At 46.0% G+C, this 13507-nt stretch overlaps 1 protein-coding gene across 5 annotated transcripts in view; it reads right to left on the reverse strand.

The window, feature by feature from the left end:
* Positions 1-13507, reverse strand: part of ATP11A (ATPase phospholipid transporting 11A) — a 148988-nt gene that overhangs the window by 11827 nt on the left and 123654 nt on the right. For all 5 annotated transcript variants that reach the window (XR_010794046.1, XM_066618991.1, XM_066618992.1 and 2 more), the window contains exons 24-26: positions 12075-12202; positions 11237-11372; positions 1241-1306 (exon numbers count right to left, since the gene is read on the reverse strand). Coding sequence is in view for 4 of the 5 variants with exons in the window: in XM_066618991.1 (XP_066475088.1) it covers positions 1241-1306; positions 11237-11372; positions 12075-12202 (330 nt within the window). In the remaining variant the exon portion in view is untranslated. The remainder of the gene's footprint in view (positions 1-1240; positions 1307-11236; positions 11373-12074; positions 12203-13507) is intronic.

A 13507-nucleotide genomic window follows, 5' to 3' on the forward strand; every position in this document is an offset into this window, starting at 1 on the left:
TACTAAGAATACTCTTATCTATTCATAGAGTCATTTTTCTCCTCTTAAAGCCATTTCTGCAAAGGTTTTTCAGGACCTGTAGTCAATCACTGAGGTTTCTGAAGAAAAGAGATGCCACAATTCAAGCCTGCCTTAAAGTCACACACACCATTTTGACCAGACTTGCACTCTGTTTTTGAGACACTTTTCCTGTACGGAAAGTCTCTAGATGTGGTAGTTGTCCTCTGGGGGTGCAGCCTTCCCTGCCCACCCTTTTGGCTGCATTTTCTACTTTTTCCCCCAGGATCTGAAGCCATGCACAACCCAACCTCACTTGTACAATGAACCCCAGTGTACCCTTGGAATTTCCCTTCTCTCTCCCTCCTAATGGCTCATCCTCTCTGCCAAAAACCTTCCTTCCCCAGTGCCTGTTTTACACTTCCTGCTAATCCTCTCCCTCCTTCCCATTGGGTCATCTCAGATGGAGGAAAACTGAGCCCAGCTGGCAGTATAGGTCTCTCTCTTCCCCCTCTTTTTCAAACATTTTCAGTTATCATTCATTCACAACCACTAAACCTTTGTGTAATGGATCTCATAAGTAGACACTACATGTTCTTTATTTTTTTAATATATCTTTCAATAAAATCAACATTTCTTTGGAAACCTCCATCTTAAGGTTACTGTTAGCAGCAGTCTGAAGTTGTCTGCTCAACCATCCAGTCAACTGTCCAAAAACAGCCAATCACTGTGTCCTGGCCACTCTGGTTATACAATTTGATTTTAGTACCAGGCCTCACAAATCTGAACCTGACACCGTATGTTTGCACATGCAGTGGTAGATGTGTGTGTGTTGGGGGGGGGGAAGAGTTGGCAACAATAGACCTTTCCTCTGTTCAACTGTCTAATCCTCTTTTAAAGCCACACAAGCCAATATCCGTTACCACATCCTGTGGCAGCAAATTGCACAGGATTATGCTGTTAATTATTTGCTATGTGCAGAAGGACTTCTTTTGTCTGTCCTGAATCTACAATCAATTTCACTGAATGACTCCCAAATACTAGGATTACAAGAGTGGGAGAACAACTTCTCTCTATCACATCCTCCGCACCACATGCTATTTTATAAACCTCTATCCCATTCCTCTTTCTCTTCTTTTTTCCAAATGAAAATGTTTCCAATATTTTAGCCTATCCTCATAAGAAAGGTGCCCCTCAAATGGCACTAGTTTGCTTGCTATACATAATATGCCAAAATCTGTACCTTCAGGGTAACAGTGAAGACTAGTACAGTGAACACCAGTGTCCCAAAAGTCCAGTTTCCAAACATCTATGAGAAAAAAAAAATCATTATGAAGAAGATCCAAACATAACTCTAGCAAATTTCATGTAGCATAGCACACTTGTTTGGGTTGGGTGAACCTACTTAAGATCTTTATGGGAACATAAGCATCCACTATTGGAAGACATGGTATAAAACTTGCAAACCATTTTCACATAATAATCAACATGAGCATGGTCAGTGCTTCACTAACAGCCCAATTCTATTCAGCTGTCCTACTGGTAGATGGTAAAGCTGACTACAGGAGCACCAGTGGGAAAGCCAGAGCCTTCCCATGTATGCTGGCTGGAACCATCCCTTATGTGCTAGTAGAACCTGGAGAACCTATTTGACCTTCTTTGATCTGCTACCTCAGGAACTACAGAACTTAATAAAGACTGAAGAGGGCATAGAGAATGATCAGCAGAACAAATGTCACTCTGTTGAGAAACGTTTTGCTAAAGACAATAGAGATTTTTTCTTAAATTTCTTATTACTAAACTTTTTTTTTTGTAATTACTCCTCCCTTCCAGTACAAATGTAATCTGCCCCCAACTACGCACTGTGAGCCCAATCCTGAGCTCGATGTGCCAGCTTACTGCTGGTGCGCACTGTTGCAAGCATGCCTTACCACTGAGTGGGCGCCTGTGCTGGCCGGCGCTGGACTAGTGCTGGGCAGGTGCCCAACCTCTGCTGCTCGGCGGTTGCATGGACGACCAAGCCGCAGTAAGGTAAGTAGATGCGGGGAGGAGGTGTCCCGAGGAGGGGGGAGGCAGGGAGAGGGTGGGGAGGAGGCGTGTCGGGGAGGTAGTGGGCAGGGAGGGAGGCGGGTCTGGTGGAGCTCCACTCCACCAGATCCAGAGCGTTTGTGCGGGGCTTGGCACCCTACATGAATGTTCTCCCATTGCAGGGCTACTTCCCTTACCCGGGAGAAGGGGGCAAAAGTCCCCTTCCCCCAAGGTGCCATCCACGGCTGCCGTGGGCGTGCTAGATGTGGCAGCAGCTATTTTCAGTGCTGCCGCAGCCATGTGCCACGGGAGCTCAGTATTGGGCTGCCCGAGTACTAACTACTCAAAGAGAGTAGTAACTAAATCCTGTTGAAATTAATGAGACTTTAGTCATGAATTAGAAATGGAAACTAGACATAACACTAAACAGGAAGCAGTTAACTTCCAGCACTCTGCTCTCGTCACACTATAAGCTTGAATACTTATAGTGCCCTCTTTTAAGCAAGAAACACTTACTAGTAAGCCTTTAAAGAACATTAATGGGCATGCAGGGTGTATGTGGGGAACACTATTAATATAGGCATATCCACAGTCCTGAAACTGATCACCTGCAGATAAGGGGGCACACCTCTATTTTAAAAGTTTTACAGTATAATCCTAGACATATCTATTCAGAAATAAGTTCCATTTGTTTCAATGGGGCTTACTCCTGGCTAGGTATGTACAGGATTACAGCCTTAAAGCCCAATCCTATCCCTGTCGGCGGTGACAGGTGCAGCAGTTTCAAAATGGCTACCACTGCATCCAATGGCACCACTGGGGACACTGGAAGTCTCCTCAGGGGGAAGGGGACTTTCATCCTGTTTCCCTAGGGAGAGCCCCAAGCCCTGCAATGGGGCTTCTCAAGTCTGCACTGGCTAATTTGCACAGACTTGAGAGCCTCTGGGTTAGGCTTTGCAGCCCGACAAAGAAGATAGGATACAGCAGAGCAGGGCTCCACCGGTCTCACCCCTTCCCACCCTGGTTCTTCCCCCCCCCCCGCCCCACACTCCACCTTGGAATGCCTCCCCCCCACCCCCAAGGCCTTCACTTCCACCCGGAGCTCTTACCATGCTCCGGGCAGCGCCCATCCAGCACTGGGTTCAGCACAGATTGGCTCTGGGCCGGTAGTGGAACTCACTCCTTTCTGGGTGTCTGGACATGCCTTGTGGCATATTTGTGACATCCAGCACTGCTGCTGGAGCTCAGCACTGGCCGAACTTAGGATTGGACCCTCAATCAGTTGATAACCCTCTTGTATAACACTCCTTGAACTGAAGCTGACTTTTGCAAATGGATAAGTATTCTTGAGAATATCAAAAAATCTGGAGTTTCTGTTGCTGCTCTCACATCAGTGCAAGCAAACCCGGCTCCTACTTGATTGCTGATTATTTTGTTATCCAGCCTGATCCTTCCTCCTGAGAGCTGTTGTCATGAGGATAATACTGCAACATAATAGCCTATATACCCATGACAATAAATGCAGAACAGATTGCAAACAACAAATATGCTACAATGTCTGCACAGCAAAAAGGGCTACTGCACAGCAAGCATCTTACACGATCTTTACGTTAAGGTGAAGAAGAGAAATCTAGGTGAGGTATATCTCTGGTGCATAAGCAGATCTGCTTATCACAGAGATGCTAGCAGAGAGTGGTAAGTACTGCAAAAGCCACAATGCACCATGTGAGTGGCCCCTCCCACCCACAATTGGAGCTATTCCAGGTAGGGATGGCAAAGCGCAGGAGGCGCAATTTGGTTTGTCAAGTGCCTGCATGTTGCTGTCACTATCTGGAATGGCTCTGACGATGAGCAGAAGGGGCCTCTTACACTGTGCATTGCAGTGCCTGGAGTACTTGCCAATCTGCCCCCCCCCCCCAAGCTACAATACTGGTCACACTTGCTTTCCTACCAGCTAAGAGCTATTGTGCAAGACTCAATGTCACCTCTGTTAGAAATGAAGGTGTGGCCATTATTTCAGGCTCATCCAAAGCACAAACCTGTTGGTGTGACAAAAATGTTATTACTCTTGGAAGAGAACTCTTGGATGTAGAAAAATTATATACCCTAGAACATGGGTAGAACACAAATATCCAAACAAGAGCTAGAGTGCTTGTGGGGTTGGCTAGGCCACTGGCAGCCTAGTCCTATCTCCCACCATGCTATAGCATGCATCGTGCTGAAGAGACACATTCTGCATGCTATGATGGGGATGTGATCAGGATGCCTGGGAGAGGAATATTTTCCTCCTTATTTCTCTGTAAGCCTCCTGATGGCCTATGGCAGCGGTTTTCAAACTCTCAGCGAGAGTTTGAGCCGCTCTAAGTCCTTGCAGGGGCAGGGGGGAAGGCAGCTCAGGGGACTGCAGGGGTTTGGTTGGACTTACCAGAGCCTCCTGCAGCCTCCTGGGGGCGTGGGGAGCCCTGTGCAACTGTCTGTAGGGTTTCCAGAAGCTTAGAAAGCGAAAGCGGAACGATCGTGCCCCGCCTCTGCAAAACCGGAAGTGGAGCATGATCGCTCCACTTCTTCAGCTTCAGGGAGCCCTGCAGGTGGTCGCACAAGGCTCTCTGCACCCCTGGGAGGCTGCAGGAGGCTCTGGTAAGTCCAGCCAAGCCCCTGCACCCCCCTGAGCGACGTGATCCTGGGGATCACGTCACTGCCTCCTCTCTGCCTCCACCCCTTAAGGGGGCAGAGGCCAGGGACCTCAGGCTGGGGCATCATGCCCCAGTTTGAAAAGCCCTCGCCTATGGATTTCCTCAGACCTATGCCCAGCTATATAGCTGGCATAAGACTTAGTAGAGAAATGGGGAGGAACAGATCAAGGAAGAGGGAACAGAATCCTGGTGCAAATCCCTACCACCAGGAGCCAACCCGTCCTCCGTCTGATCCACCCCCTGCCCTCCCCCAATCCACCCTGAAACTCCCCAAACCTTCCCCTCCCCAACACACCCCTGCTGCCAACTTATCGGAAACAGAGCAACCTAGGATCTACAGTGGCGTGAGTCTGGAGGCACAGCTGCTTCGCAGTAGCAGTTCAGAATGGCCCTGCAGCAATGCCATCTTCACACCCTTGCTGGGCCTTTTGAGACAGCAGAACACTTGTTCTACTGTTACAAAAGGCCCACAGGATGAGGATGTGAGTCAAGTCCATATACTTGCTTGCCTCTAGTACACTGCCTGCTTCCTAGCTTTATGGATCAGATGCAAAATTGCACTAAGATATAGCACTGTGCATATGTACTGTAATGTGTGCTAGACTGGCACCTCAGGTATCTCACACTAAGGATTTGATTTCAAAAGTATGCTTGCCTTATAGGGCTGACTGCTACCGTAGATCTAGGTTGTACTCCAGCTGTTTCTAAGCTCTGCTCTATTCACTGGTTATTTTTTGTGGTCCATTCCTATTGACACCTAAGAATATAAGAACATAAGAACAGCCCCAATGGATCAGGCCATAGGCCCATCTAGTCCAGCTTCCTGTATCTCACAGCAGCCCACCAAATGCCCCAGGGAGCACACCAGATAACAAGAGACCTCATCCTGGTGCCCTCCCTTGCATCTGGCATTCTGACTTAGCCCATTCCTAAAATCAGGAGGTTGCACATACACATCATGGCTTGTAACCCGTAATGGATTTTTCCTTCAGAAACTTGTCCAATCCCCTTTTAAAGGCGTCCAGGCAAGATGCCATCACCACATGCTGTGGCAAGGAGTTCCACAGACCAACCACACACTGAGTAAAGAAATATTTTCTTTTGTCTGTCCTAACTCTCCCAACACTCAATTTTAGCGGATGTCCCCTGGTTCTGGTGTTATGTGAGAGTGTAAAGAGCATCTCTCTATCCACTCTGTCCATCCCCTGCATAATTTTGTATGTCTCAATCATGTCCCCCTTCAGGCGTCTCTTTTCTAGGCTGAAGAGGCCCAAACGCCGTAGCCTTTCCTCATAAGGAAGGTGCCCCAGCCCCGTAATCATCTTAGTCGCTCTCTTTTGCACCTTTTCCATTTCCACTATGTCTTTTTTGAGATGCGGCAACCAGAACTGGACGCAATACTCCAGGTGTGGCCTTACCATAGATTTGTACAATGGCATTATAATACTAGCCGTTTTGTTCTCAATACCCTTCCTAATGATCCCAAGCATAGAATTGGCCTTCTTCACTGCTGCCGCACATTGGGTCGATACTTTCATCGACCTGTTCACTACCACCCCAAGATCTCTCTCCTGATCTGTCACAGACAGCTCAGAACCCATCAGCCTATATCTAAAGTTTTGATTTTTTGCCCCAATGTGCATGACTTTACACTTACTGACATTGAAACGCATCTGCCATTTTGCTGCCCATTCTGCCAGTCTGGAGAGATCCTTCTGGAGCTCCTCACAATCACTTCTGGTCTTCACCACTCGGAAAAGTTTGGTGTCGTCTGCAAACTTAGCCACTTCAGTGCTCAACCCTGTCTCCAGGTCATTTATGAAGAGGTTGAAAAGCACCGGTCCCAGGACAGATCCTTGGGGCACACCGCTTTTCACCTCTCTCCATTGTGAAAATTGCCCATTGACACCCACTCTCTGCTTCCTGGCCTCCAACCAGTTCTCAATCCATGAGAGGACCTGTCCTCTAATTCCCTGACTGTGGAGTTTTTTCAGTAGTCTTTGGTGAGGGACCGTGTCAAACGCCTTCTGAAAGTCCAGATATATAATGTCCACGGGTTCTCCCACATGCACATGCCTGTTGACCTTTTCAAATAATTCTATAAGGTTCGTGAGGCAAGACTTACCCTTACAGAAGCCATGCTGACTCTCCCTCAGCAAGGCCTGTTCGTCTATGTGTTTTGAGATCCTATCTTTGATGAGGCATTCCACCATCTTACCCGGTATGGATGTTAGGCTGACCGGCCTATAGTTTCCCGGGTCCCCCCCCTTTCCCTTTTTAAAAATAGGCGTGACATTTGCTATCCTCCAATCTTCTGGCACCGTGGCTGTTTTGAGGGACAAGTTGCATACCTTAGTCAAGAGATCTGCAACTTCATTCTTCAATTCCTTAATAACTCTTGGGTGGATGCCAACAGGGCCCGGTGACTTATTGATCTTTAATTTATCAATGAGGTCTGAAACATCTTCTCTTTTAACCTCTATCTGACTTAAGTCCTTGGTCAGGAGGGGCCGTTCGGGCAGCAGTATCTGCCCGAGGTCTTCTGCCGTGAAGACAGATGCAAAGAACTCATTTAATTTCTCTGCCATCTCTAAGTCTCCTTTTATCTCCCCTTTCCCTCCCTCACCATCCAGAGGGCCAACTGCTTCTCTGGCAGGTTTCCTGCTTCTAACATATTTGAAGAAGCTTTTATTATTCCCCTTAATGTTGCTGGCCATGCGTTCCTCATAGTCTCGCTTGGCCTCCCGTATCACCTTCTTACATTTCTTTTGCCACAGTTTATGTTCCTTTTTACTCTCCTCATTAGGGCAAGACTTCCATTTATGGAAGGAAGCTTCCTTGTCCTTCACAGCCTCTCTAACTTGGCTGGTTAGCCATGCGGGCACCCTCCTGGATTTAGTGGAACCCTTCTTTCTTTGTGGTATACACCTCTGCTGGGCCTCTATTACTGTTGTTTTAAGCAGCCTCCATGCACTCTGGAGAGATTGGACTCTTTTTACCCTCCCTTTTAACCTCCTGCTAACCAGCCTCCTCATTTGGGGGAAGTCTGCCCGTCGGAAGTCAAGGGTTTTTGTTAGAGATTTGCCTGGTATTCTTTCCCCAACATGCACGTCAAAACGGATCGCAGCATGATCACTGTTCCCCAATGGCTCAGTAATGTTTACATCTCTAACCAGGTCCTGCATACCGCACAATATTAAATCCAGAGTCACCTGTCCTCTGGTGGGCTCCGTGACTAGCTGCTCTAAGCCACAGTCATTTAGTACGTCAAGAAATCCGGTTTCCTTATCGTGACCAGAACACAAATTGACCCAGTCAATATGAGGATAATTGAAGTCCCCCATGATTACAACCCTGTCCCTCCTTGTCACCTCCCTGATCTGTTTCCTCATTTCAAGGTCCCCATCTGATTTCTTGTCTGGAGGACGATAGCACGCCCCCAGTATTACATCGCTGCACAAGCCTGGTAATTTAACCCACAGAGATTCTACGGTGGAGTCAGACCCACCTTCAATCTCTACTTTGCTGGATTCTATCCCTTCCTTAACATAAACGGCCACCCCACCTCCAACACGCCCCTGCCTGTCCCTCCTGTAGAGTTTATAGCCCGGGATTGCGGTATCCCACTGATTCTCCGCATTCCACCAGGTTTCCGTTATGACCACTACGTCAATGTTTTCCCTTGTCACCAGACATTCCAGTTCTCCCACCTTTGCTCGTAGACTTAGGGCATTCGCATAAAAGCATTTGTACACGGAATGCCCCAGGATGGGCTGCTTATTCGCTCCTTTGTCCCCACATCCTCTCATTGTCCCAAACCGTCTATCACATCCCATCACGCTACCTTTCCCAATTTCTTCTCCTACTCTGCCTTTGTCTTGTTGTTCTCTAACCTCCCCATTCTCATCCCATAGGGATGAGGAGTCCCGAACCGGATGCCCCTCGGCTCCTGTCGGCCTTCCCCCAGAGATCAGTTTAAAAGCTGCTCTGCCACCTTTTTAATGTTATGTGCCAGCAGTCTGGTTCCATTCTGGTTCAAGTGGAGCCCGTCCCTCTTGTACAGGCTCCGCTTGTCCCAAAACGTTCCCAGTGCCTAACGAATCTAAACCCCTCCTCCCTACACTACCGTCTCATCCACGCATTGAGACCCCTGATCTCCGCCTGCCTAGCTGGCCCTGCGCGTGGAACAGGTAGCACTTCAGAGAACGCTACCTTTGAGGTCCTGGCTTTCAGCTTCCTGCCTAAAAGCCTAAATTTGGCCTCCAGTACCTCCCAGCTACATTTGCCCACATCATTGGTGCCGACATGCACCACAGCCGCTACCTCTCCCCCAGCACTGTCTACTAGCCTGTCTAGACGAGAAGTGATGTCCGCAACCTTCGCACCAGGCAGGCAAGTCACCATGCGGTCCTCACATCCGTCGCAAACCCCCCTCTCTATGTTTCTAATAATCGAATCCCCCACTACAAGAAGCCCCCGACCCCCCTCCCGCCGAGGAGTATCCTGAGTGCATTCGGATATGGGCCCATCCCCTGGAGAAGGGGTCCCCCCTAGGGGAATGTTTCCCTCCTCTCCAGGATGATGTCCTCCAGTCCCAAGACTTCCCACCCGGGCAGCTGAGGAGCTGCACGCCTGAGGTTGGGACAAAGCCTGATCGTCCCCGGAAGTCTCCCCACGGTCCTCCTCTGCCTGCCTGCGCTTCTCCAGGTCGGCCACCAAGGCTTCAAGGGAGCAGACGCGTTCCCTGAGACCCTGGAGCTCCTTGCACCGAGGACACACCCATGACTTATGCCCCAGAGGCATATAATCATACATGTGGCACTCAATGCAGAACACTGGATAGCCCCCACCCTGCTGCTGGCTGTCTGACTGCATAGCTTTGTTGTTGTTGTTGTTGTTGTTTTATTTAGGGGTCCTTTTAAAAACCCTACACTGGATAGCAGCCCTCTTCTCAAGGGAAGAGGAAGGGCAGTGTATGGGGCCCTGGCCTCCTCGCCCTGCTGCTGAACTCGCCCAGATGCTAAACTCTCAGTTTACCTGACACTTGGGGTCCCAGAGGCACTTAGGGTTCCCAGAGGCCACACGCATCAGGAAAGAGCCTCACGCGATGGCAGGCCTAGCTTTATACTCCTGGCTGGAGATCCTTCTGGAGCTCCTCACAATCACTTCTGGTCTTCACCACTCAGAAGAGTTTGGTGTCGTCTGCAAACTTAGCCACCTCAGTGCTCAACCCTGTCTCCAGGTCATTTATGAAGAGGTTGAAAAGCACCGGTCCCAGGACAGATCCTTGGGGCACACCGCTTTTCACTTCTCTCCATTGTGAAAATTGCCCATTGACACCCACTCTCTGTTTCCTGGCCTTCAACCAGTTCTCAATCCATGAGAGGACCTGTCCTCTAATTCCCTGACTGTGGAGTTTTTTCAGTAGCCTTTGGTGAGGGACCTTTTTTATGCTGTATCATCTTGTGCTTGTATTTATTAGCCACTTTGATTTTGCTTCTGCTGACTACATTATTTCTATATGTTATTTTTCTAAACTCAATTAGGTAACTAGTACATTTGCTTGTTTATTATTGACAAGTAGTGTTTAAAAAACCCATCATTACTTTATTATTCTAATTTATGCAAAATTATACAAAGACAAAAAAAAGTTGAGCAGACGGAGAAAGTAACAAGTAAAAACATACATATATTGCTCAAAAGCAATACATTGTTTGTGTTTTGTTTAAACCATAACCAGTTGTTCTTTGCTTTTAAAAAGCACATCAAGACCAGCTATTTCTATTATTTCAGCACAGCAGGACAGGAAAAAATAGAAATTCAAAAATATTTTTTTCTGGAAATATTTGATCTGCAAGTGGATAAGGAAAAAAGAAAACACACATCATGACAAAACCACAGTAGTCTTACCATGTGAGTGTTGGCTGTCATTAGCTGAGGATAGGAAGAGAAGCAAGTAGCAAAAAGGAAAAAGCAAGACACAAATAAAATAGACCACATAAATGTTAACATGCAAATAAAAAGCAGAAGGACCTTAAAATTATATTCCGTGTTACTTAATAACAAGTACAAATAGAATGCTTTGAATGGATGCATGTAATTCTATTCAATAACTATGATGCTTGCTACTATGATATCTGAAAGCCAGTTTCTTAAAAGGGAAGTTATGAATAAATCAAACAATTTAAAATACAAAGTATGCATTTAGAGTGATGTAAAATGAGCCACATTAAAAATAGATGGCTTTTAGAAAACTCTTTCTTTTAAATGATACTATAATTATTCATTATAACAGCTCAACATACAGAATTTAGACTTTACTACTTCCTTTCTGCCCCCCCACCCTTCATTTAAAAATGCCAGGTGTTCCTAAGCAATAATCATGTTAACTAGAAATAATCATGAAACATTGGAGTAAACTGAATGAAGAAGGGAAAAAGACACAACACATATTTAGGATTAAAACAACGTATTTGCTCCACCTTTTCAGGGCAATTTTAATCAAGCTGGTTACTAACCTGTCCGTTGCTGGTCACAGTCGTGTTGTCAAACAAGAAATAGGCACCAAAGAAAAAGACCACAGCATCAAATACCCCCAAGAATGTCCAATAAATGAAGACACGCCAGCGCAGGTGGGCATTCTTGGCAACATCCCTGAATACAATAATTTTAACAAGTTAAAAAAAAGGTGAAATCATTTTTTTCCTATTTACCACACAACCTATGCAGAATGCATCCTTTGTAGCCCTATGCTGATATCTGTAATATCTATAATTGAAAGTACACTGTTCAATTATATCTTGTCTTTTTAGACAAGGGCTGTCAATATTGTCAAGCACACTGATGATGAGCCCAGCTTAAGTTATAAGAAGCAACACTAGAGGTCTCCAAAAGATTTGCTGTCATTTCAAGAGCTTGCTCTTTATAAACTGATAGCTTCAGGTTTGTTTTATCTGTGCCTGCCAAATGGCTGGCACAAGCCTGAGAAGCCCCATGTCAGGCATTCAAGGCCAGGAAGGGGGACAGGACACTGCAGGCATTCCTGCCAGTGCTGTTTATTCTTCAGGTGTCGCAATGTTCTTTACAGCACATTTGCAATACCCAATGCCGGCTCAACAGTTTCTGCAGTGGCATAAACAAAAGACAGGATTGTGCCTTAAGAAGGTTAATTTAATTATGTATATTATGTCCAATTTCTTTAATTTTTTATCTTTTATAATGCAGATTTCAGACCATACAGAATCTTTGGTCCAAAACTGTAAGAGCCACAGTCCACCTACTCATTCTTATTCCTCAAAGATGCAGAGCTCCACTAGCTGAACTCAGTTGTTTACCCAAACAGTTTTATGACTCTACCTGTACAGTGAAGGATCTCTCTTGAGTGTATCTGAACTGACATGTTGCTCCATTAGACTATACAACAGGATAGGAAGTGAAGTGAAGCTAATATTATACAGGGTAAGATACGCAGTATCATATAAAGGCTGTAGATGAAAAAGACAAGATCATATTAACCAACTGTTATATGATTCTGAGATACTGTAACAGTAAAGCTTTAAAGGGGGAAATACAGAACAACCATGGAAGATCTGCCTCCAGCACAGTACGATGTTCATTTTCCAACATCAGTCTGTTACAGCAGTGTTTCTCAAACTGTGGGTCACGAGCCAATTTCAGGTGGGTCCCCATTCATTTCAATATTTTATTTTTCATATCATAGACTTGATGCTACCATGGTATGTGACTGCATTTGGGGAAATGTTACACGTCTGTACTTTAAACAGTTTAATACATAAATGCTTTTAACAATGATAGTCAATGGAACTTACTCCTGGGTAAGCATGGGTAGGATTGCAGCCTAGGATTGTTAAAAATTTCCTGCTTGGTGACATCACTTCCGATCATGTCATCACTTCCAGTGAGTTCTGACAGATTTTCATTCTAAAAAATGGGTACCGGTGCTAAAAGTTTGAGAATCATTGAGCTACAGCACAGGCCTTTACATGTCAATTCAGAAGTCCTATTAAATTCAGTAAGACTTAGTCCTAGGGAAGTGTGGACAGGACTGCAGCCCTAGTTAGCCACATTCATTATACTGCCCTTCCTCTTTTATTTGTGTTTCCCCCAAGTGAACAGTACTTCCTGTTCTCCAAACATCAATATTAGCAAATCTTGTGGAGGTGTGCTCCAAGTACAATTAAATCAATCAGCACATTGATTAGTCATGGAGACATAATCCAACCAAAGGAAAGCATTTTTAAGTTCCACTGATTTAAGTGGGAGGTATTTAAGAATGTACTTCAAACTTTTATTGAATGGCATGAAAAGTTAGGACTTTTAGGCAAGTTCACAAGTTATGCTATTCATTTAATGATTGATTGCATTTATTTCTTGATAACATGCAACTGCTGCAATTAAGTGACCACATGAGCAATGATATGATCAATGTCTTTTGTCATCTCACGCAAATACAGGAACAAGAAGACATGGTATCTGTGATTATTTATCTGCTTGAAGAGAACTATCCTCTGACTAATGAGCTGTGCTCATGACCAATGCTATTAACAACCTTATTTACAAAGGGAAGGCATGTTAATTGAGCAAAGGCAAAGGTAATTGAGCGGGTGGTGGCATCCCAACTCCAGAGGGTCTTGGATGAAGCGGATTATCTGGATCCTTTTCAGTCTGGCTTCAGGCCGGGCTTTGGGACGGAAACCGCCTTGGTCGCCTTGGTGGATGACCTACGCCGGGGACTGGACAGGGGGAGTGCGTCCCTGTTGGTCCTGCTG

Source organism: Tiliqua scincoides, chromosome 3 (assembly GCF_035046505.1).
Source record: "Tiliqua scincoides isolate rTilSci1 chromosome 3, rTilSci1.hap2, whole genome shotgun sequence".
NCBI lineage: Eukaryota > Metazoa > Chordata > Lepidosauria > Squamata > Scincidae > Tiliqua > Tiliqua scincoides.